The 25,181-nt window shown below is 41.3% G+C and overlaps 1 protein-coding gene and 1 pseudogene across 1 annotated transcript in view; one reads left to right on the top strand and one right to left on the bottom strand.

Moving 5' to 3' along the window:
* Positions 1-2,600: 2,600 nt before the first annotated feature.
* SPMAP2L (sperm microtubule associated protein 2 like) overlaps positions 2,601-25,181 on the top strand; it is a 35,562-nt gene continuing 12,981 nt past the window's right edge. The window contains exons 1-3 of the mRNA XM_060097051.1: positions 2,601-2,608; positions 2,703-3,394; positions 20,925-20,955. Coding sequence (XP_059953034.1) covers positions 2,601-2,608; positions 2,703-3,394; positions 20,925-20,955 — 731 coding nt within the window. The remainder of the gene's footprint in view (positions 2,609-2,702; positions 3,395-20,924; positions 20,956-25,181) is intronic.
* LOC132484402 (small ribosomal subunit protein uS17-like) lies at positions 12,929-13,402 on the bottom strand (annotated as a pseudogene).

Genomic DNA, 25,181 nt, shown 5'->3' with positions numbered 1-25,181 from the left:
CAACAACAAAAAAATATAGATAGGCATATCACTTTTAAGCTGCAGAAAATCAAAGATGAAGAAAAAATCTAGAAAGAAGCCAGAGGAAAAAACACCTTACCTATAGAGGATCAAAGATAAGAAGTACATTAGGTTTCTCAGAAACCATGCAAACAAGAAAAGAGTGGAGTAAAATATTCAGTGTTGAGAGAAAAAAACTGTTAGCCTAGAATTCTGTACCCTGTGAAATCCTTCAAAAGTGAAGGAGAAATATTTCTTAGACAAAAATTGAGGGAATTTTTTGCCAGTACTTCTGTGTTGCAAGATATGTTAAAAAGAAATTCTTTAGACAGAAGGAAAATGATATAGGTCAGGTATTTGGACCTACATAAAGAAAGGAAGAATATTGGAAAAGAGTAAGTGAAGGTAAAATTAAAACTTTCATTTGTCTTATTCTTAATTGATCTAACAGATTACAGTTTCTTCAAAATAATAATAGCAACACTATATTTGACTATGTATGCTTATATGTGTGTATAAATGTTAATGACAGCAATGATACAAGGGATGAGAGGGAGGAATTTGGATTATTTAGTTATTATAAGGTATTCACATTACCTGTGAAGTGGTATAGTGTTATTTGAAAGTAGACTTGGATTTGTTGTTAATGTATATTGCAAACTCTAGGACAACCACTAAAAAAAAATAAAAGAAGTTATAACTGATATGTCAAGAAAAGAGAGAAAATGACATCAAATAAAATGCTCAATTAAAATCACAAAAGGTAGAAACAGAATGGAAGACAAAAAGAGAAACAAAGAACAAGGACAACAGATAGAAAACAGTAAAAATATGGTAGCTATTAATCCAACTAAATCAATAATCACTTTGAAGGTCGGTGGTCTAAATGCACCAATTAAAAGACAGAAATTTCAGAGTGGATTAAAAAATAAAAGATCCATAAACTCACTTCTTGCTTACAAGAAACTCACTTTGAATATAAAGAGACATATAGATTAAAATTATGTGAATGAAGAAAGATATAACACTAATCAAAAGAAAGCAGGAGTAGCTATATTAATTTCAGAGAAGATTTGAGAATAATGAAAGTTATCAAAGATAAAGAGGGGAATTATAGCTAAAGCACAAGCAACAAAATAAAAGATAAGTGGGACTACATCAAACTAAAAAGCTTCTACACAGCAAAAGAAACCATCAACAAAATGAGAAAACAACCAATGGAATGGGACAAGTATTTGCAAACCATATATCTGATAAGGGGTTAATATTCAAAATATATAAAGAACTCATACAACTGAATAGCAGAAAAAATAAAATAAGAAACGGCAAAGGACCTGAACAGACATTTTTCCTGAAGAAGATCTATAAATGGCCAACATGTACATGAAAAGATACTCAACATCACTCCTGATTAGGGAAATGCCAGTTAAACAATGAAGTATCCCCCAAGCCTATTTGAATGGCCATCATCAAAAAAACAAGATAGGGCTTCCCTGGTGGCGCAATGGTTGAGAGTCCACCTGCCGATGCAGGGGACATGGGTTCGTGTCCTGGTCTGGGAGGATCCCACATGCCATGGAGCAGCTGGGCCCGTGAGCCATGGCCGCTAAGCCTGTGTGTCCAGAGCCTGTGCTCCGCAACGGGAGAGGCCACAGCGGTGAGAGGCCCGCGTACCACACACACAAAAAAAAGACAAGATAACAAACGCCAGCTTGGATGTAGAGAAAAGGGAATCTTTGGTACCATTGATGAGATTGTAAATTGGTACAGCCACTGTGGAAAACAGTATGGAGGGTCCTCAAAAATAGAACTACCATATAATCCAGCAATTCCACTTCTGAGAATATATCCAAAGGAAATGAAAACACTAACTCAGAAAGATATCTGCACCACCATGTTCCTAGCAGCATTATTTTCAGTAGCGAAGACATGGAAACAACCTAAGTGTCCATGGATGGGTGAATGGATAAAAGAATTTGTAATGTATATATATGTATATACATGCATACAATGGAATATTATTCAGCCATTAAAAAACAAGGAAATCCTATCATTTGCAACAACATGGGTGGACCTTGAAGGCATTATGCTAAGCAAAATAAGACAGAGAAAGACAAATACTATATGATCTCACTGATATGTGGAATTTAAACAAACACCAAACTCAGAAAAAGGAATCAGGTTTGTGGTTATATGGATTGCGGGGAGGGGGTCGGTTAGAGGAAGGTGGTCAAAAGATACAAACTTCCAGTTATAAGATAAATAAACACCAGGGATGGAACCTACAACATGATGACTCTAGTTAACACTGCTGTATGCATTATAGGAAAGTTGTTAAGAGAGTAGATCCTAAGAATTTTCATCACAAGGAGAAAAAAAAATTTTTTTATTGTATCAATATGAGAGGATGGATGTTAACTAAACTTATCATGGTAATCATTTCATAATACATGTAAATCACACCATCATGCTGTACACCTTAAACTTATACGGGGATGTATGTCAGTTATTTCTCAATAAAACTGGAAAAATAATTTTTTAAAAGGGGAATTACGTAATGATAAAGAGGTCAACTCTGCAAGAAGATATAATGATCCTACATGGAAGTGTATGCGCTTAGAAACAGACTTAAAGTAAGGGAAGCAAAAACAGCTGATCAGGAGCCCTCTCCTTTTCTCTTTTCCACCTGCCTCCTCTCTAAGGGGCGGGGCCCCAGGTGGGCCCCCGCAGCTTGGCGGGTCCTCTTGGCAACGGGAGAACGTGCAGGGAGGGGCCCAGAGGCGGGGCTTGACGCGCCGCTGCCACGTTGCGTCAGGGTTGGGCGCGCTGGGGCGGGGCGTGGAGTGCGGGCCGCCAGCCCATCCTCTCCCAACTTCTAGAAGGCTAGCAGCCTCCGGCCGTCACCCAGCAGGAGCTTCTGGGCCGCCAGTGGAGATCCAGGAGTTTTCGGGTTCTTCTGGGCTGTCCGACGGGCATGACACGGCAGAAGTATCCGCTCGCTCCGAAGCCCTCCAGAAACCCTTTGTAGTCAGGATATTTGACATGCACAACCAGCCTGGGGAGTCCGAGGAGCCGGGGTTAGCCGAGGAGGCTGACGAGCAAGACCAGCCAGGCGAGTCCGAGGGGTGTGCAGAGTCCCACGAGATCCCCAAGCCCCACGAGCCCTATGAGCTCTACCAACCCTGTGAGCCCCACAGGCCCCCCAAACCCCGTGCACCGTACAAGCCTCATCCACCCCGTGAGGCCCGCAAGCCTCATAAGCCCCAGGGGCCCCATGCTCCCCGCGAGCCCCACAAGCCCCACGAAGTCGAGTTGCTTCCCAGAGCTGGCGTGATGATCTCCCCGTCTCTGCTGACCAGATTCCCACCACGGCTTCTGCCATCTTCCCTGAGAGGTAGGTGTTGGGGGTCCCTCTGGGGGTTCTAATGGGAAGGTTTGCCTGCAAGGAACCTTTTTTTTTTTTTTTTAATATTATTTATTTATTTATTTATTTTTGGCTGCACTGGGTCTTTGCTGCTGCGCGAGCTTTCTCTAGTTGCGGCGAGCTGGGTTGCTCTTCATTGCCGTGCGCGGGCTTCTCACTGCGGTGGCTTCTCGTTGTGGAGCACCGGCTCTAAGCACAAGGGTTCAGTAGTTGTGGCATGCGGGCTCTAGAGTGCAGGCTCAGTAGTTGTGACTCACGGGCTTAGTAGCTCCACGGCACGTGGGATCTTCCCTGACCAGGGCTTGAACCCGTGTCCCCTGCATTGGCAGGTGGATTCTTAACCACTGTGCCACCAAGGAAGTACCCCATTTTGTTCTAAAGGAGGATAACACTTGTGTCATTTACCTGCTGTTTTGCAATGCCCTGTCTTTGGACCTCAAGATGCTCTGATAGGAAATTGAGACTCTGGTGATGAAACAATCTCTTCACTCTGCTCTCTGTCCACCGGGGGACTTCCTAGCTGTCCTTGATTAGTCACTGTCACTAGCTGTCCTCGATTAATCACTGTCACTTCTTTTTGAAGCCCTTCTTAAGGCTTCTCTACAGTTAGTCATTGCAGTCCTCTGGGTTGCCACTTTGAACATACCTCTATTATAGCACTTAAGATTTTGGGTTATATCACTATCTTTTTCCTCAGCTAAGGGGAGGGATCCTTGAAGGGAGGATAGTTTTCTCAGTGTTTAGCACATGGTGGTGCTCAATAAATGCTATTACATTGTTAAAGATGTAGTAACAAAACACTCATTGAGCAAAAATTCAAACAGTATGTTTACTAAGTGCTTACTATATGTTCAGTCATCACCAAGTTCACAAGCTAACAGGGCTGATGGGACTTGGGTATAAACATACAGCTCACTTATGGCCTCTCATTGATGACTCCACCCAGAACAATTCCTTGTCCACATTGGGCTTCCAGTTCCTTAGCTGACCACGTTTCATCTCATTTTCTCCTTGACTTGTCTTTATCAGCCTTGATTCTATTGTCTGTCATGTCAGTTGCCTACTTACAACATCTTCACCTCCCCATTGGCTCTTTGGCTGTTCACCGTACTTCTCCTGGGAAAACCTCAACCCTGGTTAAGCCCACCCATCCACCCTCTGCCTACACCTGAGCAGCTGACTCTTCCTGTACGAAATCACACAATCATACTGACTGCTTTTATTTCAATTTCATGACCACAAATCTCAGATGGTCACTTGGCACTGCCTAGCAAGCCCACTTTATTCACCTAATAAATTAGTTCTCCTAATCTGTGAGATGACTAAATGCCTTCTTTACTCCAGCCTTCACACCTTTGACCCCAAACAGCTGAAGACTTTGCCTCACACTTGATAAAATAGAAGGGATGTCATGAACTCCCTTATTTTCTTACCACTAATCCATTGCCTTACTCTAACCTGCACCCATGGATTCTGCCTTTTCTCATATTTCAGGGAAGAACTGTGCCTCTTTCTATGAGAGGCAAAAGCCTCCACTTGTGCTTTGGATTCCACTCTTGTCTCCTGAAGACCTTTGTTCCTGCAGTTATCCCCTCTCTCTCCTAACAGCATCAGTCTCTCTCTTTCTAATGAATCAGACCCATGAGCATACACATATACTCTAGAATCTTCTTTCTTTTTTTTTTTAACATCTTTACTGGAGTATAATTGCTTTACAATAGTGTGTTAGTTTCTGCTTTATAACAAAGTGAATCAGTTATACATGTACATATATCTCCATATCTCCTCCCTCTTGTGTCTCCCTCCCTCCCACCCTCCCTATCCCATCCCTCTAGGTGGTCACAAAGCACTGAGCTGATCTCCCTGTGCTATGCAGCTGCTTCCCACTAGCTATCTATTTTACATTTGGTAGTGTCTATATGTCCATGCCACTCTCTCACTTTGTCCCAGCTTACCCTTCCCCCTCCCCGTATCCTCAAGTCCATTCTCTAGTAGGTCTGCTTCTTTATTCCTATCTTGCCCCTAGGTTCTTCATGACCATTTTTTTTGTTTGTTTTTTAGATTCCATATTATATGTGTTAGCATACAGTATTTATTTTTCTTTTTCTGACTTACTTCACTTTGTATGACAGACTCTAGGTCCATCCACCTCGCTACAAATAATTCAATTTTGTTTCTTTTTATGGCTGAGTAATATTCCATTGTATATATATGTGCCACATCTTCTTTATCCATTCATCTGTTGATGGACACTTAGGTTGCTTCCATGTCCTGGCTATTGAAAATAGAGCTGCGATGAACATTGTGGTACATGACTCTTTTTGGACTATGGTTTTCTCAGGGTATATGCCCAGTAGTGAGATTGCTGGGTCGTATGGTAATTCTAGTTTCAGTTTTTTAAGGAACCTCCATACTGTTCTCCATAGTGGCTGTATCAACTTACATTCCCACCAACAGTGCAAGAGGGTTCCCTTTTCTCCACACCCTCTCCAGCATGTATTGTTTGTAGATTTTTTGATGATGGCCATTCTGACTGGTGTGAGATGATATCTCATTGTAGTTTTGATTTGCATTTCTCTAATGATTAATGATGTTGAGCAGAATCTTCTATCTTGAAATAACCCTTAACCCCATGTCTTCTTTAGACCCTTCCTTCTCACACCATCAGTCCCATTTTTCTGCAGGTCACTGCAGAGCTTGTCAAAAGAGTTATCTGTACTCACTGACTCCTTTTTCTTGCTTGCCATTCTCTCCTCTACCCACCTAGTTAGGTGTCTTTCTCCTCCACTCCACTGAAACTGCTCTAGTTTACTGTCTTTCTCCCACCACCAACCCTTTTGTCACCTTTTTGTGTGGATATTTCAGTATAGGTGATCCATTTGCCTTCTTAGTTCTTTGACCTCTTCACTTTGAATGATGGGATCCTTCACTGCATCTTAGACACCCACTGCATTAGCCTTTGATAATGTCGATTGCTGTATCATTTCCAAAATCTGTTTCAAGCACTCTAATCTCTAAGCACATCTATCTTTCCAGCTCACTTAGTTCTCCTTGTACCCTCTCAATTCTTCAGCTTCAAAGGGACCTCTAATCCATTGATGCTATCAACTGTTCATTATATATCACTTACTACCTTATGTCCTTCTGTCTCTCCTTACCTTATAGTCCATGGCCTACCAATGGAATCACTTCCTTGCAAGTATTAGCTCCCTTGTCTCTCCCTGTATCATTCTTGCTTAGTTAAATCCACTTCTTGCCTGCACTTGAAAAGATGCAAAAAAAAAAAATGATGACAAGGGAAAACAAACAACTATGTTGACTGATCTTTAAATCCATGACCTTGAACTTCAAGTGTGTTTTCATTGCTGTCAGTGATTGTATGGCAGTCATACTGCATTTCCCTAATCAATTCATTTGCTAACATGGAACCTACCAAACTACCAGGATCTATACATATATACTCTACCTTTTTTCCTGTTAATAATAGACAAGCTGGGGCTTCCCTGGTGGCGCAGTGGTTGAGAGTCCGCCTGCCGATGCAGGGGACACGGGTTCGTGCCCTGGTCTGGGAAGATCCCACATGCTGTGGAGCGGCTGGGACCGTGAGCCATGGCCACTGAGCCTGCGCGTCCGGAGGCTGTGCTCCACAACGGGAGAGGCCACAGCAGTGAGAGGCCCGCGTACCGCAAAAAAAAAAAAAAAAAAATAATAATAATAATAATAGACAAGCTGTCTTTGTTCTTACCAGAGGCCATTCTCTCAACCTGTGTGTTGAATCCTATTCCACCTAACTTTAAGCTCTTTGCCCCTAAAATTAGCCCCTCTCCTTCCCACATCATTTTATTTCCCTCTCCACTGGATCATTCCCATGAGCACATGAACATTCAGCAATAACTCCCATCTTGAAGAAGCCAAACCTTCCCTTAACCCCATGTACCCCTCCAGGTACCACTCCTATACTCTGCTCCTTTTTAGAGGAAAATTCCTCAAAATAGTTGTTTATGAGTTATTGTCTCCATCCTCTCTTCCCATTCTCTTGAGAACCGACTTAAGCTTTTATCCCCTCTACTTAGCTGAAGTTGCTCTTGTTGAGTCACAATGACCTCTGCCTTGCCAAATTCAATGGCTGATTCTTCATCCTCATCTTACTTGTTTGACACATTCACTCCCTGTTTCTTGGAAGTCGTTCTCTACTTGACTTCTGGGATACCACTTCATTGTCATCCTACCTCATTGAATGCTCCTGACTTAGTTTCCTTTGCTAGATCATCTGCCTTTTCCCAGCGTCTAGGTTGAAGTGGGCGATGGCTCAGTTCTCTCAGATTCTTTAGAACTTTCCTTGCTCCCTGGATGATGTCATCAGTTCTGTGGCTTTAATTGTATGCTGATGACTTCCCAAATTATCTCCAGCCTCCATTTCTTTCTTGAGCTCCAGAGTTTTGTAACCAATTGTCTCTTTAACAACCCTACTCGAATATCTAGTAGAAATGTAAAATTTAACATATCCATAACTGAACTCTTACTTCTGCCCCCAAACTTGCTCTTCCTCCACTGTTTCCCATTTTAGCAAATGGCACCACAATTCATTCATCCAGGTGCTCAGGTCAAAAACCTTGGAGTCATTCTTGACACCCGTTTTTCCCTTACACTTTGCCTCCAAGCCATTAGCAAACCCTAATTTTGAAATATGTCATGACAATGACCATTCTTTTTTTTTTTTTTTGTATTCAGGGCCTCTCACTGTTGTGGCCTCTTGTGTTGTGGAGCACAGGCTCCGGACGCGCAGGCTCAGCGGCCATGGTTCATGGGCCCAGCCACTCCGCGGCATGTGGGATCTTCCCGGACCACGGCATGAACCCGCATCCCCTGCATTGGCAGGCGGATTCCCAACCACTGCACCACCAGGGAAGCCCGACAATGACCATTCTTAACATCCAAGCCTTCATCACCTTTGTAAGCCACTATCCTCTCTTGCTTGGTCTGCTGCAGTAGCTTCCACTCTTGCCACATTCATGCCTTCCCCACATCATTTCCACCAGTTTATGGTTCATGTGGCAGTCACAGGGATCCCTTAGAACATAAATTACACACAACTCTCCTGCTCTCACCTCTCCAGAGGGGGTTCTCATCTTGCAGAGTTTGTAGTCTAAAGTCCTAAGTAAGCCTACAAGGCCCACATGATCTGACCTGCCTCTCCAGCCTCGTGGGCCTCCTTGCTCCCACCTTGATCATTTCACTTGCTTTTTCCTCTGCCAGGACACTCTTCCCTCAAGTATTTGTCACCTCCTTATAAAGGTGTACCAGATCACTCTGCCAAAAATACACTCTTTGGTCTGCTCATGTTTTTAAAGTCTCACACTTTTGTATTCAACTGCCTACTGGACATCTTCATTTGGATGTATCGTAGGCACCTCAAATATAATATGCTTTGAGACAGAAGTCTTGATTTTCCTCCCAGTCTTGTTCCTCCTTCCATCTTCCAACTGAAGACTGAAGATTTCCCCCCCGCCAAAATCTATTTCTCCCTGATTCCTTTTTCTTCACCCTCAAATCCAATGCATCCAATGTAAGTTCTGTTTGTTTTCTTTCCAGACCATTTCCTGAATTCATTCATTTCCTCTGCTACTTACAGTCATTGACGGTCATCATCCCACTCATCCCGCTTACAGTCATTTCTCACCTGGATTTCTACGGTCTCCTCCTGAGTAGTCTCCCTGCTTCTGTTCTTGTCCCCTTTCAGGTCTTTACTACCTGAGCCAGAGGGGATATTTTAAAAACCAAATTGGATCACATCTTTCCCTTACTATATTATCCTTCCTGTGGCGTCCCATTGCTCTTAGGATAAACCCAAACCTTTTGTAGGGGTCTCTAGAGCTCCACGGGCTCTCTGACCTCACTCCCTACCACTCTCCCTCCTGCTCACTCTGCTTCAGTCACACTGGCTTCTTTTCTTTTCCCCTAAAAAGCCAATCCCTCACTTGCTCCTGCTTCAGAATCTGCATGGGTGGTTTTCTCTCCCTAGATGTTTATTGTTTTCCTAGGATCATCTCATGGTTAATTCCTGTTCAGATCTCAGCCCATGTTTTTAAAGGGTGGGAAAGCCTACCTTTTAGAGGGCGTTGCCTGTCTCTGCTGCCCCACAGTAGCCCCCCTGAAGTCCCAGTATAGAAAGTTTTCAGACTTTGCTTTAGAAAGGACTACTTTAAAGCTTCTATCTTCTGAATTTATCTTCTAGATTTTCCTTGTTAAAAATTCCAGTACGTTTTTATGTTAATTCAATAAGCAGCGAGTATATTTATATATTATTTACATAAAATAATGTAAACATTAGGCCATATTTAGTCAGCATGTCACCATGCCCCTCTCACTCAAACATTCCTTCATATGAAAGATGTTTGCTGAGAATATACTAAGGCACTCTTTTGTGTCCTGTGAGGGTGTTGAGATGACTGAGACATGGCAGTTTTGGTTGTGTGCACATTTAAAAAATGTATATTGTAGAGTAAGTTCCATCATTCTAACACCTTACTAATGTGTCGTCACTAATCATCACTGTCACTGTTAAACTTTACTGAGCACTTACTATGTTCAGGGCATAGACACTGAGCTGTAGATGAATAAGACGTGGATCCCATCCTTGGACTGTCAGTGTGGTTGGGGAGGCCAAACACATCCTCAACACATCCATGGCATAGAAAGTAAAGTGGACTGGAGTATCCTATAGGACCGTCACTTCATTTTTCTGAGTTAAATGGCAGTGCTGACCTCTTTTATGGCTTCTGTATTGAATCATAATTAGAAATGTCTCTTTCTACTTCTAGGTGATGAAAGAATTCACCATGGGTTTTCTTTCCTTAAACATTGAAATCTTTGATCCATTTAGAGTTTATCCTGGTGTATGGTATGAGTTATAAACCCAGCTTTCTTAGTGCCTACTCAGTTGCCAGTGCTATCTTGACACAGATGAAATCGGGTGAAAATGAACATGAAACATATATTTGAAACAAGAGAAAAAGATCACAAAAGTGCAGACCGAGAGGGTGTGAGAGGAGACACAGCTTGATAGTTAGCTTGGTGATGTGATATTTTTGAGCTCTAGTTTGCATGGAGGTCCCAGTTTTTGTTGTTGAACCAGATGGAAGGGCTTGCCCTCGTCCTGCCTCTGCCTTCTCACCCTCAAGCAAAACCCTTTCCTACATTCTCCTATCTCTTGCCCAAATGACCCTGAGCTAAGGCAGTGGGGAGCTGTGCCTAGGAGAGGATTGAGGAAGAATGAATAGTAGTAATGATTATATAGCTTAATCTGTCGTGTCAAAGAACATCCCAGGACTTCCCTGGTGGCGCAGTGGTTGAGAGTCCGCCTGCCGATGCAGGGGACACGGGTTCGTGCCCTGGTCCGGGAAGATCCCACATGCCGTGGAGCGGCTGGGCCCGTGAGCCATGGCCGCTGAGCCTGCGCCTCCAGAGCCTGTGCTCCGCAATGGGAGAGGCCACAACAGTGAGAGGCCTGCCTACCGCAAAAAAAAAAAAAAAAAAAAAAGTAACATCCCAATGTTTGTTTACATGGTCATACCCAGCATAGACCTGGACTGCTTTAAGACCGGCCTTCAAAACCATAGTTCACCTAAAACAAGCACAAATTTTACTTCAGAAAGCTTTGAGAAATAATGTAGATCTTACCGAAGTACCTTCAAGGGAATTATACCATGTAACGCAGAGCAAATCATGCTGAAATGTTCTTGAGACACATCTCTTCCCAAGTCCCAGTCACCATGACAGCTGTTCCCCACAAATACCTTTCCTCTTTCTCTCAAGCTGCAGCTTGCCTCTCTCTTGCCCTCCTGTGCCCCCTAGTTCTGTCCTGAGAGGTGTTCCCTGCCTTTCCTTTATAGGTCAGTGGTATCCCGTTCGTACCTGAGGCTGAGCAGCTCACACATGGGCTCCTTAAGGAGGCAGGGTAGAGGGCAAGTGGAGAGTAGTTATACTTTGATATTTCATCCTTATTGTGTTACAGAACGCTCTACTTCTACATGCAGCGGGAATCCCTGTGTAGGAGTGCCTCAGTCCCCATCAGGGTACAACAGCTTTTTAATCATGCTTCCTCCCAGCAGATGGCAGCCTTCCCCATCAGATGGCTTGGAGCACAAGCCAGATCCTCCCACTGTTGGCTCCAGTGGCAACAGGAGCAGTGTCGTTTGTTTGCTACGGAATAAAATACAAACATCTAAAGGGCATAACACAGCCATAACGTTCTGATTATCTCTTAAAGGGAGATGCTGTTCATCATTTTGCTCAGAATCCTTTAGAGGCTCCTTCCTGTTGGCCTGATAATAAGAGCCAAACTCCTCCAGGGCTCATTGTGTTCTGGCCTCACCACAAATCCTGCTCTCCTTTTCCTTGCTCCCTTCCCTCCAGCCACCCTGTCTGCTGTCTTGCTGCGCCTTTCTCTTAATTTCACCTCAGGGCTTTCACACTTGCTGTTTCTCAGTCTGAAATGCTCTTCCTCTCTCATTTCCCTTTCTCCCCTCTCCTATATCTGGCCCTTTCTTGTCTTTCATCTCCACAGGTAGAGTGTCACTTCCTCCGAAGACGCTTCCCTGTCTCCCTAAACTAGGTGCCCCCTTCCTTCCACGCAGTGAACATCATGCTAGTTTATCTTCTTCCAGTACTCACCACCGTCTGAAATTGTTCACCTGCTTATTGTCTGTCTGTCCACCTGAAAGGCGAGCTGCTTGAGGGTAGGACAGGGACTTCATCTTGACCCTTCTCTAGTCCAAAGCTTAGAACGTCGAGATGAATTCCACATAAAAGTCATTCATATGGACGTGGTCTAGATTCACCCAGTCATTATTCAGCTCACAGCGACTTATGTCCATTGAGTGTCCTACGTATTTAACACCATCTCAGTTTATCTTTAAAACAACCCTTTGAAGTAAGTGCTATTTGTGTCCCCACTTTGCAGATGAGGAAACTGAGGCAGAGAGGAGGTAAGTGACTTGCCAAAGGCCACACACACAGTAACAAAGCAGAGATTGGGCCCAGGCAGGCAATCCCACACCCTGCTCCACTTCACCACCACACTTCTACCTGTGCTAGGTGCTATGGGTGACAAGGGAAGTAAGGAAGATAATGAGGAGAAGGAGCTCAGCACAGTGCTTGGCACATTGTAAGTGCTCAATAGATATTATAGTGTTTGGTAAATAGTGGGCCTGTCTATTCTATCTATTCAACTGTGTATGTTATGTGCTGTGAGGAGTACAAAATAAAGCAGTCTTTCCTCACATGTTTACAAGCTTAGGGAAATAATATAGACATAAACATAACAAAATATGTAATTAGAGCCCAGATGAGTGATGTGGCCTTCAGTCCCACCATAACCAGACCCTCTACCTCTACGTACAATTATCTCCCATTCTTGTATCACCCTGCAAAGTTTTTTTTTTTTTTCTTTTTGACTGGGAAAATAATTTTATTTTGTTTGGCACAGTGGCCAGGGGTCCAGTCTTAGAACTTCTGGAATTGCATCTTGGTGCCAGCAGCCTTGGTGACCTTCACATTGAAGCATACCGTCTTACTCAGGGGCCATCCCTCACCCACTGTGTAAATGTCGCCGATCTGGATGTCCCTGAAGCAGGGGGAAAGGTGCATGGACATGTTCTTGTGGTGCTTCTCGAAGTGACTGTACTTCCGGGTGTAGTGGCGGTAGTCTCGGCAGATGACAGTGGCCCTCTGCATCTTCAACTTGGTCACCAAGCCAGACAGGATCCTCCCTCAGATGGAGAAATTACCAGTAAAAGGGCATTTCTTGTCAATGTCAGTGCCCTGAGTGGCCTCCTTTGGTGTCTTGAAGCCCAGACCGATGTTCTTGTTGTATTGCGGGAGCTTCTCCTTGACAGTTTCTCCAAGCAGGACCCTCTTCTTATTTTGAAAGATGATCAGTTGCTTTCTGTAGACACGCTCAGTCTGAATGTCCGCCATCTTCCAAGCTGACTGAAAAAAGGTTCTGCAAAGTATTTTTGTTTGTTTGTTTGTTTTGGGGGGGTGTTTTGTGGTACGCGGGCCTCTCACCGCCGTGGCCTCTCCCGTCACGGAGCACAGGCTCCAGATGCGCAGGCCCAGCAGCCATGGCTCACGGGCCCAGCAGCTCCACGGCATGTGGGATCCTCCCGGACCGGGGCACGAACCCACGTCCTCCGCATCGGCAGGCGGACTCCCAACCACTGTGCCACCAGGGAAGCCCTCTGCAAAGTATTTTTGTCCTCAATTTACAGATGAGGAATCTGAGACTCAGCATTTGTCTGTGGGCATGTAGTGGTGGGACCAGCATTCAAAGCCCTGTTAGTTTGATCCAAAGAATGTGAAATACTGCAGTGGCTATACAGGAGAAAAGAATGGAGAATGGAGAAAAGAAGCACTGCTGTTACTCTCTAGGAAAAAGGAGCTGGGAAATATTTCAGGAACAGGGAGTGATACTGGAGTTGTACTCAGGAAGATCTGCCCCAAGGATGGATTGGATGTTTGAAATCCTGCCCCTGCCCCCAAAGAAATGTGAATGCTTGAACACTGCTGTGCCTGAGTCGTGGCTCCACCCACATACTGGGGATTTCAATTTGAGCACATAGTTAGTAGAAGAGGGAGCTTGATGCCACTGGAAAGGGCACTAAACTAGGAGGTTACTTCTGGTTTTGTCATAGCTGCATGTCTGTTTCCTTCCTAGTGAAATGAGAATTCTAGTGCTGAGAATCTGGATTTTAATACAGCTGCTTAATTTGATACAGCAGGATGTTGCCAAAATGAGATTACTATATATTCTTGAATATAAGGAAATTTGGAAAAACTCTAGCCAATTTGAGTAGATAAACTTTTAGAAAGAAAGATAGACAAATGTTTATTTAGAAAGGTGTTTAGTTATACCTATAAAATTAAAATAACATTAAAATCAATGATAGGGCTTCCCTGGTGGCACAGTGGTTGAGAGTCCGCCTGCTGATGCAGGAGACACGGGTTTGTGCCCCGGTCCGGGAAGATCCCACATGCCACGGAGTGGCTGGGCCTGTGAGCCATGGCCGCTGAGCCTGCGCGTCCGGAGCCTGCGCTCCGCAACGGGAGAGACCCCAACAGTGAGAGGCCCGCATACCGCAAAAAAAAAAAAAAAAAAAAAAAATCAATGATATAATTTAGAAATATTCTTATTTCTAACATTATATTTCATGGAAAAGCAGTTTTATTCAACTTTTTCACTTTCATGCTTGACATCACTAGTTACCTTTTGAGTAATTTAACACTTTTTCCAGGAAAATCATTTTTATTTCTTAAGTTATTTGAGATAGAAAATTTAAGAGTTTTATTATAGAAATTTTCAAACACACCCAAAATAGAGAATGTTATAGTGTACCCCCATATACCCATCACTTAGTTTTAATAATTATTAACATTTTGCTAATCTCATTTCATCTCGGTATTCTCTTACCAACCCTCCCTACCACACACACACACACACACACACACACACACACACACACACACACATTTTGGGGCCTCCTGTAGGACAAGTTTTTTTATTTGGTTGATTTTTTAATTTAATTTAATTTATTTATTTTTCATACAGCAGATTCTTATTAGTTATCTATTTTACACATATTAGTGTATATATGTCAGTCCCAATCTCCCAATTCATTCCCCCTACCCCCTGCTCTGCCCCCTTGGTGTCCATGCGTTTGTTCTCTACATCTCTGTCTCTATTTCTGCCTTGCAAACCAGTTCATCTGTACTATTTTTCTAGCTTCCACATATATGCATTAATATATGATATTTGTTTTTCTGACTTACTTCACTCCGTATGACAGTCTCTAGGTCCATCCACGTCTCTACAAATGACCCAATTTTGTTCCTTTTTATGGCTGAATATTCTTTTTTCTTGAAGGATAAATTTATTAATTTATTGAACAAATACTTATTGTACCAGGCATTGTACTTAACAGCACAGTTCCAGCAGCTGCCTTGTTAGTCTGATTCTGCCTTTGCTGGGGAACCTGTCATCTGTTTGTGCAACATCACTCATGGGCCTCATCAGACAAGTTGTTATAAAGAATATACTAGACACCATTTCATTTTGCCCATAAGTATCTTATATGCCTTTCTCATTGCTAAGGAATTTAAAAATCCCATAATTATCATGCCATTATTTACACTTAAAATTTACAATTATTCTTTAATACCGTCTAATACCCGCTAAATATTTAAGCTTCCTTAATTGTCTCACAAGTGTATTTTTACAGTTGGTTAGTTTGAATTAGCCCTCAGACAAGGGCCACACATTGTCTCTTCTCTGTTACTCTTTTTTTCTTTTTTTTTTTTTGGCCGCACTGGGCGGCACCTGGGATCTTAGTTCCCAGACCATGGATGGAACCTGCACCCCCTGCAGTGGAAGCACAGAGTCTTAACCACTGGACCACCAGGGAAGTCTCTCTGTTACTCTTTAACACTAACCCTAATCCTCTCTCCCTTTTTCAAGCACATTTGTTAGAAACTTTAGGTAAAATATACCATATTCTGAATTTAATTTGTTCTTTGTGACGTCTTTTTTTTTTTTTTTTTTTTTTTTTTTGCGGTACGCGGGTGTCTCACTGTTGTGGCCTCTCCCGTTGCGGAGCACAGGCTCCGGACGCGCAGGCTCAGCGGCCACGGCTCACGGGCCCAGCCGCTCCGCGGCATGTGGGATCTTCCCAGACCGGGGCACGAACCCGTGTCCCCTGCATCGGCAGGCGGACTCTCCACCACTGCACCACCAGGGAAGCCCTGTGATGTCTTTAACTTGCTCTTGTAGCTCCCCTATTTTTTGCAAAGCATATAGATTAAGAGGCTTGCTTAGACTGAAAATAGTTTCAAGCAAGAATTTTTCACAGGTGGTGCCATGCTTGGGGGCATAAGGTGTCAGGCTCTGACGTTTGTGGTGGTTCTAAGATTGATGAGTGAGTTCAGGTGAGGTTGGCTCAACCCCTCCATGGTAAAGTTCCCCATCCACCTTTCACCAGACGGTTTCGTTCTTTGCCTAGATTCCATTATATCATTAGGGGTAAGATAGGCACCTTTTGAACCTGTGTTTGATGCTGTCACTAGAAATTATGTAACAAGCCATCAGAACCCATTCCTGTAATGTAACAGAACTTTAAAAAAATTCATTCTGTAGCTGTACTTTTATCTGCACAATACAACTCCCCCATTCTTTGTGTTTTTTATTTCTATTTTGCTTTTTAAAATGATGTTAAATTATTTAGAGCAACATCCAAACGCTTAGGATTACAAAAGCATATCCCCAAGAATAATTATTAAATCTGTTTTAAATTTCTTTACCTCATATCTCTTTTTAAATACTGATTTAAATTTAAATTGTAGGGAGAGCTCTATAATTATTTTAGCATTAATTGAAGTTGTTTCAGGCTGATATGTTTTCGTTTCTCATTTCTTTGTTGGGAAAATAAAGTAATTGAGAAAGTGTCTCATAAGATGAGTTTTTATAAGAACTTGCATGCAAGGTAACCTCATTTCTGAGGAATAATTTTGGGGAACAAAATCTTTCCTTATACTCATTTACGGTGCTCTACTGAAAACTTCTTATTTTTTTTTAATTTATCATGGTTTCATGGAATGCATATATCAAGAGTAAAGTTTCAAGAAGGAAGAAAACTGAGAAAATAGGATTCTCTTCACCTTTTCATTCTCAAGTTCTATAATTTATTTTATGTGTGTATAACACCATTGAGACCTCATGAGAAGTTTCTTTCAGATTTCAATATTAGGAAAAGTTGATGTTTTTTGCTTTCAATGATAGAATTAGAATGCTCAGATATAACTGTACAAGGCTTTAATTATACATTCTTCCTTTTGTTTCATTTTATTTTCCTTTCTCTTCTCCCTCCACTACTTTTCTATCTCTCCTTGAATTTTTCATCTTAAAACAGATAATATCCTATTTTAGTGTATGTGTTTATGTAAGCAGTCTAAAATTCTTTTAGAAATGAGGGGAGGGTATAAATACATAAGGAAACCAGTGAAAATACATGTGAGTACATGATCACAATTAGGTTCTCATTTCATTAATATTAATTTTTATAGGTGGAATCTTTAATAGTAAATTATTGGTTTGGCCAAAAAGTTCGTTCGGGTTTTACTGTAAGATGTTGGAGAAAAACCCAAATGAACTTTTTGGTCAACCCAATACTTAAACTTTTCAATTACTGAAACTTAACAGTTACTTAAACTTTTTTTTGTTTACAGAAATTTAAGCATTTAAAATTAATTAATCTTAATTTAAAAATTTTTAGGATTATAGCTACAATTTATTGTGTATTTACTGTGTTTTGGGCACTATGCAGAGTGCTGCACACGTATTATTTAACTTTCAGACAACAACCTTTTGTGGTACATGACCGTGAGAAAACTAAGGTATGGAGAGCTTTAGTAAACTTGCCCAAGATCAGAGGTTAGAGCCAGGATTTGGTTCTAGGCAGTCTGATTCCAGAGCCAGTGATCCTATCCATTAAACAATATTATAGTATTCCCTAAACCTGTTTGCTTCAAAAAATACCAGTGCTTGTCCCACCCCCTGAGGTTGTGACTTAACTGGGCTGGGACCCAAAATTTTTTAAAGATTTCCAGGTGATTCTAATGTGCAGACAAGTTTGGAAACCATTGTAATACTGCTTTGTTTGGGACCTAGCTAACACAATGGCCACCTGAGAGCTATTCCTTCCTGCCAGTTGATGAGATAACATCAAAAATGTGTTTCTAAAATGAAGCATGAAAGCTCTACCTGTGGGAGAAATTGTAGCATGAAAGGGCAAAAGGAAACAGCATAATTCATTCATATTACCAGCATTTGTAGAAGTTATTTTAGGATTGACTCAGCGTTATATTGACTCTGACTTGTGTATATAAAGCTGGAAACCAAGTTTGGTGATGCATCAAAGTCCACAAAACAAGTGCTGTATCTTTCATGAGTGACAGCATGACTGTGTACAAGGGCATTTTTGTAAACTACTCTCCCCTCTTCCTTAGGTCTGAGTCAGTTTAGCCTTAAAAGGAGAGTAATAGAAAATAGCCGAATTCAAATTTTTCATTTACTTTTTTTTTTTTTTTAAGGTCATAGCCTATCTCCTAGTGGGCTGTAAACTCCTCGTAAAGAGAAACCGTATCTTATAAATTTTGTTCTCTCAACTTTGGCACCAGGCTGCACATACTAGAAACTCAATCAATACCTGATTGCTGTGTTTCCTACAGTGCTCCTACATTGATGCACTAAAGTTGTAACTAATAATTCTACCATTCATCTACTGTCTGCATCTATTATATGCAGGGTGTTTTACATACTTGTCACTAATCTTTACACACACCTACACCCATTATCCTCCTATCTGAGGAGAGGAAACTGAGTCTCAGAGAAGTTAAGTAATTTGGCCAAGATTGTACAGCTGAGTAAGTAACAAAACTGGGGTTTGAGCCATGTCTGTCTAATGCCAGAGCACACCCACTTTCCTTTACCCCAAACACTCCAGAGGGTAGACTCCCAGACATGATTAAAAACTCCCGAGGAGAAACTGTCTGGAACAATTTGTTGTAATGAGGCCTGTTATAATAGGCCTTTGGATAATTTGGCCTGTATGATTGCCTATATTTTCCCACAGTAAAAAAAAAAACTTCTAAACATGAATTTTTTTTTTTTTAAGATTTAATTTTACTTATTTTTGGCTGCACTGGGTCTTCGTTGCTGTGCGCAGGCTTTCTCTAGTTGTGGCAAGTGGGGGCTACTCTTCACTGCTGTGCGCGGGCTTCTCATCGCGGTGGCTTCTCTTGTTGCAGAGCACGGGCTCTAGGCCCGCAGGCTTCAGTAGTTGTGGCACACGGGCTCAGTAGTTGTGGCTTACGGGCTCTAGAGTGCAGGCTCAGTAGTTGTGGCACGTGGACTTAGTTGCTCCACGGCATGTGGGATCTTCCCGGACCAGGGATCAAACCCGTGTCCACTGTGCCACTGGGGAAGTTGCTCTAAACATGAATTTTAATTTGCTTCCATTTTGTCTGTTTTGAATAGTTCAGGTGTATCCAGCTTTCTACTGTTAAAGATACCACCATTAACATTTTTGTGCATAAATCTTTGCCCACAGTTGGAATTATTTCTTTAGGGTACATTTAGAAGTAGAATCGGATTAAGGAGTATAAGCATTGCTGACTCGTACTACCAAATTATTTTTCACAAAGTGTACTGATTTAAATATCCACCAGCAGCATGCAAGTACTCATTTCATCTTACCCTTCCAGCATTGTGGGGTTTTTTTTTTTGCTGCTCCTTGTGGCCTGTGGGATCTTAGTTCCCCAACCAGGGATTGAACCTGAACCTGTGCCCCCTGCAATGGAAGCACAAAGTCTTAACCACTGGACCACCAGGGAAGTCCCTGCATTGTTATCCTTTGTAAAAAATTTTTGCTCATTTGATAGTTTTTAAAAATCTCTCTCTTTTTTTTTTTTCCGATACGTGGGCCTCTCACTGTTGTGGCCTCTCTCGTTGAGGAGTGCAGGCCCAGCGGCCATGGCTCACGGGCCCAGCCGCTCCACGGCATATGGGATCTTCCCGGACTGGGGCATGAACCCGTGTCCCCTTCATCGGTAGGCGGACTCTCAACCACTGCGCCACCAGGGAAGCCCTAAAAATCTCATTTTTTATTTGCATTGTTTTGATTACAAGCAAGTTTGAACTTTTCCTTATGATTATTAGCCCTTTGTGTCTCCATAGATGAATTCTTCTTCTTTGTCCATTTAACTTTTGACACCTTCCTTAGTGTTTTCCTTATTTATCTATCCTTTTATACTCTTCAGTTATTAAGACTATTAAGCCTTTATCATTTTACCAAATATTTCTCCAAGTTTTTTTTTTTTTTTTTTTTTTTTTTTTTTTTGCGGTACGCGGGCCTCTCACCGCTGTGGCCTCTCCCGCCGCGGAGCGCAGGCTCCGGACGCGCAGGCTCAGCGGCCATGGCCCACGGGCCCAGCCGCTCCGTGGCACGTGGGACCCTCCCAGACCGGGGCACAAACCCGTGTCCCCTGCATCGGAAGGCGGACTCTCAACCACTGCGCCACCAGGGAAGCCCTCTCCAAGTTTTTATTCTCTCTAAGTTTTATTTTTTGACACACAGAAGTTTTAAGTTTTAAATATTTTAATCTGTATGTTTCCTCTGTATCTTTTGTCACCTTTTTTTTTCTTTTGTCACCTTTAATGCAGATTAAAATCCAGTGATTAAGTAGGTATTCTCTTATTTTTGCTCTAATTCAATTTTTTTTTAATTTAATCTTTGATTTACCTGTGGTTTACTTTGGTAAAATAGTGTGACATATTTAATTTGGTCTTTCCCCTAAATAGTTACTTTTCCTAGCTCCTCTGTTTATTGATTTGTGATGGCTATTTGATTCTTACTGAATCTAATTTTTGCTTTTACTTTTCTTTTTGCAGATCCTGGTCCCTGTGACTTTGTTAGGAAATGGTAAGACTATAGATATAGTACCATTTTCCCAGACTTTACTAGCTGAATGGGGCAGTCAGTCTGGGGCATTTGAAGTGAAAGCCTGTCTTGGGGGTTTTGAGAAGATTCCTATGCTTTCCCTTTGTCATAAAGCCCTTTTCTCATGGTAATTCCTGTGGGAAAAGGGAAAGAAGAGAGATAAAGTGATTAAGATGAACATTTAGGAGAACTCTTCTTATATTCACTCAGTGCTTACTTGTTTGCTCAATGCTATGTGTGTCACATAATAGGGCTGAACGTTTAAGGGACTTGAGATTCTGCACTGACAATCTTATGTCATAGATTTTGTGAAGCTCCAAGTTAATGTATCCCAGTCTCCTCTTGCCTCTAATTTAAATTCAGTAGCTAATGAAATTTCAAGAAAGTGACCTCTATGAAAAAAAAATGTGTGTGTGTGTACATACAGTGTATAAACTAGATGCCTCCTGAAAATAGATGCTTACTCTTGGTTTGGCTAAGATATACTTAGAAGAGGTAACAGAATAGAATCATTAAAGAGAAAATACCAAGGGTTCATATCAATGGCTCATATAGATGAGAAGTAAATAATATCAGATTTTATTTTTATCTACTCCTTTAATAAGTCAGTTAAAACCGTTCATATTGTTATTTTTTAACATTTACATTTATTGTTATTAGTTAGACTTATTTTGCATTTTCTATTTACTATGCTTTCTAGTTGTTTTTTCTCACCTCTTTTAGGTATTAAATACTGCTACCTTATTTTTATGTAATACTTCCATGTTTAAAAAGATTTTTTTTCTCACAAGAATCCTGAGAAGTCGATAAGGTGGATATAATCAACTAGATTTTACTGAGAGAAAATGAAATTAAGAGAAATTATGTAACTTTCCCAAGGTTGTATGATGGCTGAGTAGAAGATCTGGTAGAACTAACATTTACTGAGTATTACTGAATATCCACTTAAAATACCAGATTACTTCAAATAAAGGTTTGCTGAGTGAGCAGACTCTCCAATTACTAGATAGTGAGGTTGTTTACGCCTGGTAAGTTTTTATACTTAAAAAAAGACTGTGAAGAGAGTGTTTTTAAAATGTTTTTGTTTTTGCTGTTATACTACTTATTGCTTTTGTTTTATTGCTTAATTTGGTTTGATTCTGTGAGAAAATTGTCCTATCTCCATTTTCTATCCCTGTCCCAGTCCTCTCAAATAATCTTGTTAAACAAATGTGCTGTACCTGATTGTTATAAAAGAAAATATTTTCTGAATATAAGCAAAATAGTCAGGTGTAAAAGAGCATTTTGACTGAAAGAGAGAATTATTTGAGTTACCCAATCAATTCAGACCTGAAATCATTTCCATAATTGTTGCTATATAAACATATATTTATTGCTCGGCACCTAAGGTAAGGATTTCCAAAACTTTCTTAGCTGTTGTCAAACAATAGGAGACTAATTATCAATGAAGACATGGAACAGCAAGGGAATCCTCATTAAAAAAAAATTTGCCTTCAAGAGTTAAAATCCTTCGACCACATTCTCTTGTTTCTGCACAGGATCACGACTAGACATTGTGAGGTAATATAATACCTGAGAGAGAAGGGAAGCCTGCCTTAAGATGAAGAGATGTAGATTGCAGATGTAGCTATGGTGACATAATGCACAATAAGTGAATGAAAAGGAGAGATATTAGTCAGACCTCCACATAGGATTAGCAGATGTTAATGAGATAATTTCCAACTGAAGTAACAATCCAATTTAAGTATCTATAGGAATAAACCAGGAAACTGTCAACTGTCTTGTGTAAAATGATACATTAAAAGACTATTGTTTAGCTGATGAAAAGGTAGGGAGGGAAATCTTGGCTTGGAGGTGATGATGGGAGCCAGAAGCTGACTTGCTTGCAAAAATTAATATATAATAAAATGTTCTGTCTGCACTAAGGCTTGCTTTCTTCCTCTACCTAGCCACCCGCCCTGGAAAGTTGGCTCAGGCTGTCTCAGCAGGGCTCAAACAGTACCTGCATGGCAAAACCATTCTTTTATTGAGTAAGGGTGTAGTTTTTTTGTTTTTGTTTTTTCCTTCTGGCAATGGACAGTGTCTTCATTGTTTACTGACAGTAACATGTCTTAGGGAGTGCATTGTATCAATTACATAGCAGATCTCAAACATTTCACCACGAAAGAATCTTTTGGTTATCTCAATCCACCACCACGATTTCATGTTTGGAAATATTTGTTGTTGTTATTGTTCATTATATTTGTTAATTTTTAAAATTAAGGACAGCAAAAGTACTAATCAGAGTCTTCTATCAGCGTGAAGTAATGTATGGAGTTGATATAGTTCAGAAACAAATTTGGTGTTTTGGGGAGCCTCAACAGCCTGTTAGTGGGTGGTGTCAGATTCCATTTGATTTTCTGAGATGTTCTAAAGGTTGTGGACTCCCATTATTGTCTTCATAGATCTCCTAAGGTTTTGGGAACTTTAGGCTGGGAACCCTTGAGGTAAGCATCAGAGTAGTCCTGAGGGACAAAATGCAGATAGGTTAGTTGCAATAGGAAAGGGGGTAGTGAGAAGAGTCCAGAATATGACACTGGGGGAAAAGGGTGTAGACACGGTATACTGTTCTTACTGCCTTCAAACCTGTATTTTACCTAGCAAACTCTTTGAGTGATAGCACAGTTTAAACAATCTTAAATGTATTACTTTATCTGGTTTACTGATGGTTCCATGATTTTCCCTTATAAGATGCTTAAACTCAGTTTATATTTTAAACAATTAAATACCAATTCAATTCAATTCAATTAGCATTTACTGAGCATTTACTATTATACATGCAAGGTATCATACTAGGTGCTGTGAATGAGAAAGGGAAAAGGAACTAACATTTATTGAGTACTCATTCCATGGTTAGAATGTGCTAGGTACATAACCCTCCGAGATGGATATAGTTATTTTTATTTACAAATGAGGCTAACTGCACTGGCCTCCTGTTATTTTTCAGACATATAGGCATGCTTCTGCCCCAGGGCGTTTGCACTTGCTATCACTGCTTCAATGGGATGATCTTTTCTTGAAAAGTTTATATACCTTATCCTTGTTCAAATATAAGCTGATCAGTGATGCCTTCTTTGACCACCGTATTTAAAATTGCAACCCGGTTCCCCTCTACATACTTCTCACCCCTTTACTGACTTTATTTTTCTTTGTAGCTCTTATTGCCGTCTTATATACTATGTATTTATTTTTTCATTATTGTCTTTCCGCCCTGACTTGAGGGCAAAGATTTTGTCTGTTTTGTTCCCCTATATACTCTCAGTCCTAGAACACTACTTGTTACATAGTAAGTGCTCAATAAATATTTGTTGAACAAATGAATGAAAGCTGAGAGAATTAAGTAACTTGCTCCAGGATAAGAAAACAGCACTTCATTTAAAAATAAGAAAACACAGAATATCCATTGTTGGTACTGGAATCATAATCTCTTACATGAGAAGAATGGTTGGATCAAAAGTTCCATGTTTCTAAGATTGAGTGCTGCCACCATCACACTGGCCTCAGGGGAAATGTTCCATTGTTAATACCGTGGCCTGGGTGTGTACCTAGAATCCTGACTTGCATTTCTCTGCCAGCACAGCTAAGGCAAGGCATTAAGGGGCAAATAAGTCATTACTAAAGGCTGAGGGACAACAAAAGTTGTTGAATTAAACAGAGAGTAACATGGAAATAGATAAACTGATTGAAAGATTTCAGCTTCATCTTCAGGATGGATGGCCCAGTTTTGTGACTGTGCAACCTCGGGAGTTCCTGTTAATCCCTCCTTGCCTCCTCCCACTTTCTAAAAGGAGCTTCATGATGCATCAATCACCATTTAATTAGGAAGACTTCATGTAAGGGTTTGCCTGTGCTGTGTCAGGCATGAATCCTACCTGACACCAGGCAGGGCCAGGGCTTGTTTTAACATAAAGAGTTTAGAGCTATTAGAGAGCTCAGGCAAGTGTTAGGGAGAATGTTTTTCCTCTCACCTGCCTTTTTGTACATAGAAGCACTTTCCTTGAGTAATTCTGGCCTCTTTCCTTATCCCATAATTAGACTCCAAAGGGGGTGGAAGTGACATTTGTTTGATGGGATTGGGAGAGAGAACTGGTTACTTCTGGGTCCTCTCTCTTTGGGACCTGCTTATCTACACTGAATGATCTTTGTGATCTGCTTTCTGTCACATAGCA

The sequence above is a fragment of the Mesoplodon densirostris genome, chromosome 1, assembly GCF_025265405.1.
Source record: "Mesoplodon densirostris isolate mMesDen1 chromosome 1, mMesDen1 primary haplotype, whole genome shotgun sequence".
In the NCBI taxonomy this organism is placed as follows: Eukaryota; Metazoa; Chordata; class Mammalia; order Artiodactyla; family Ziphiidae; genus Mesoplodon; species Mesoplodon densirostris.
The sequence above is the reverse complement of the archived record's forward strand: the minus strand, read 5'-3'. Positions and strand labels throughout refer to the sequence as shown.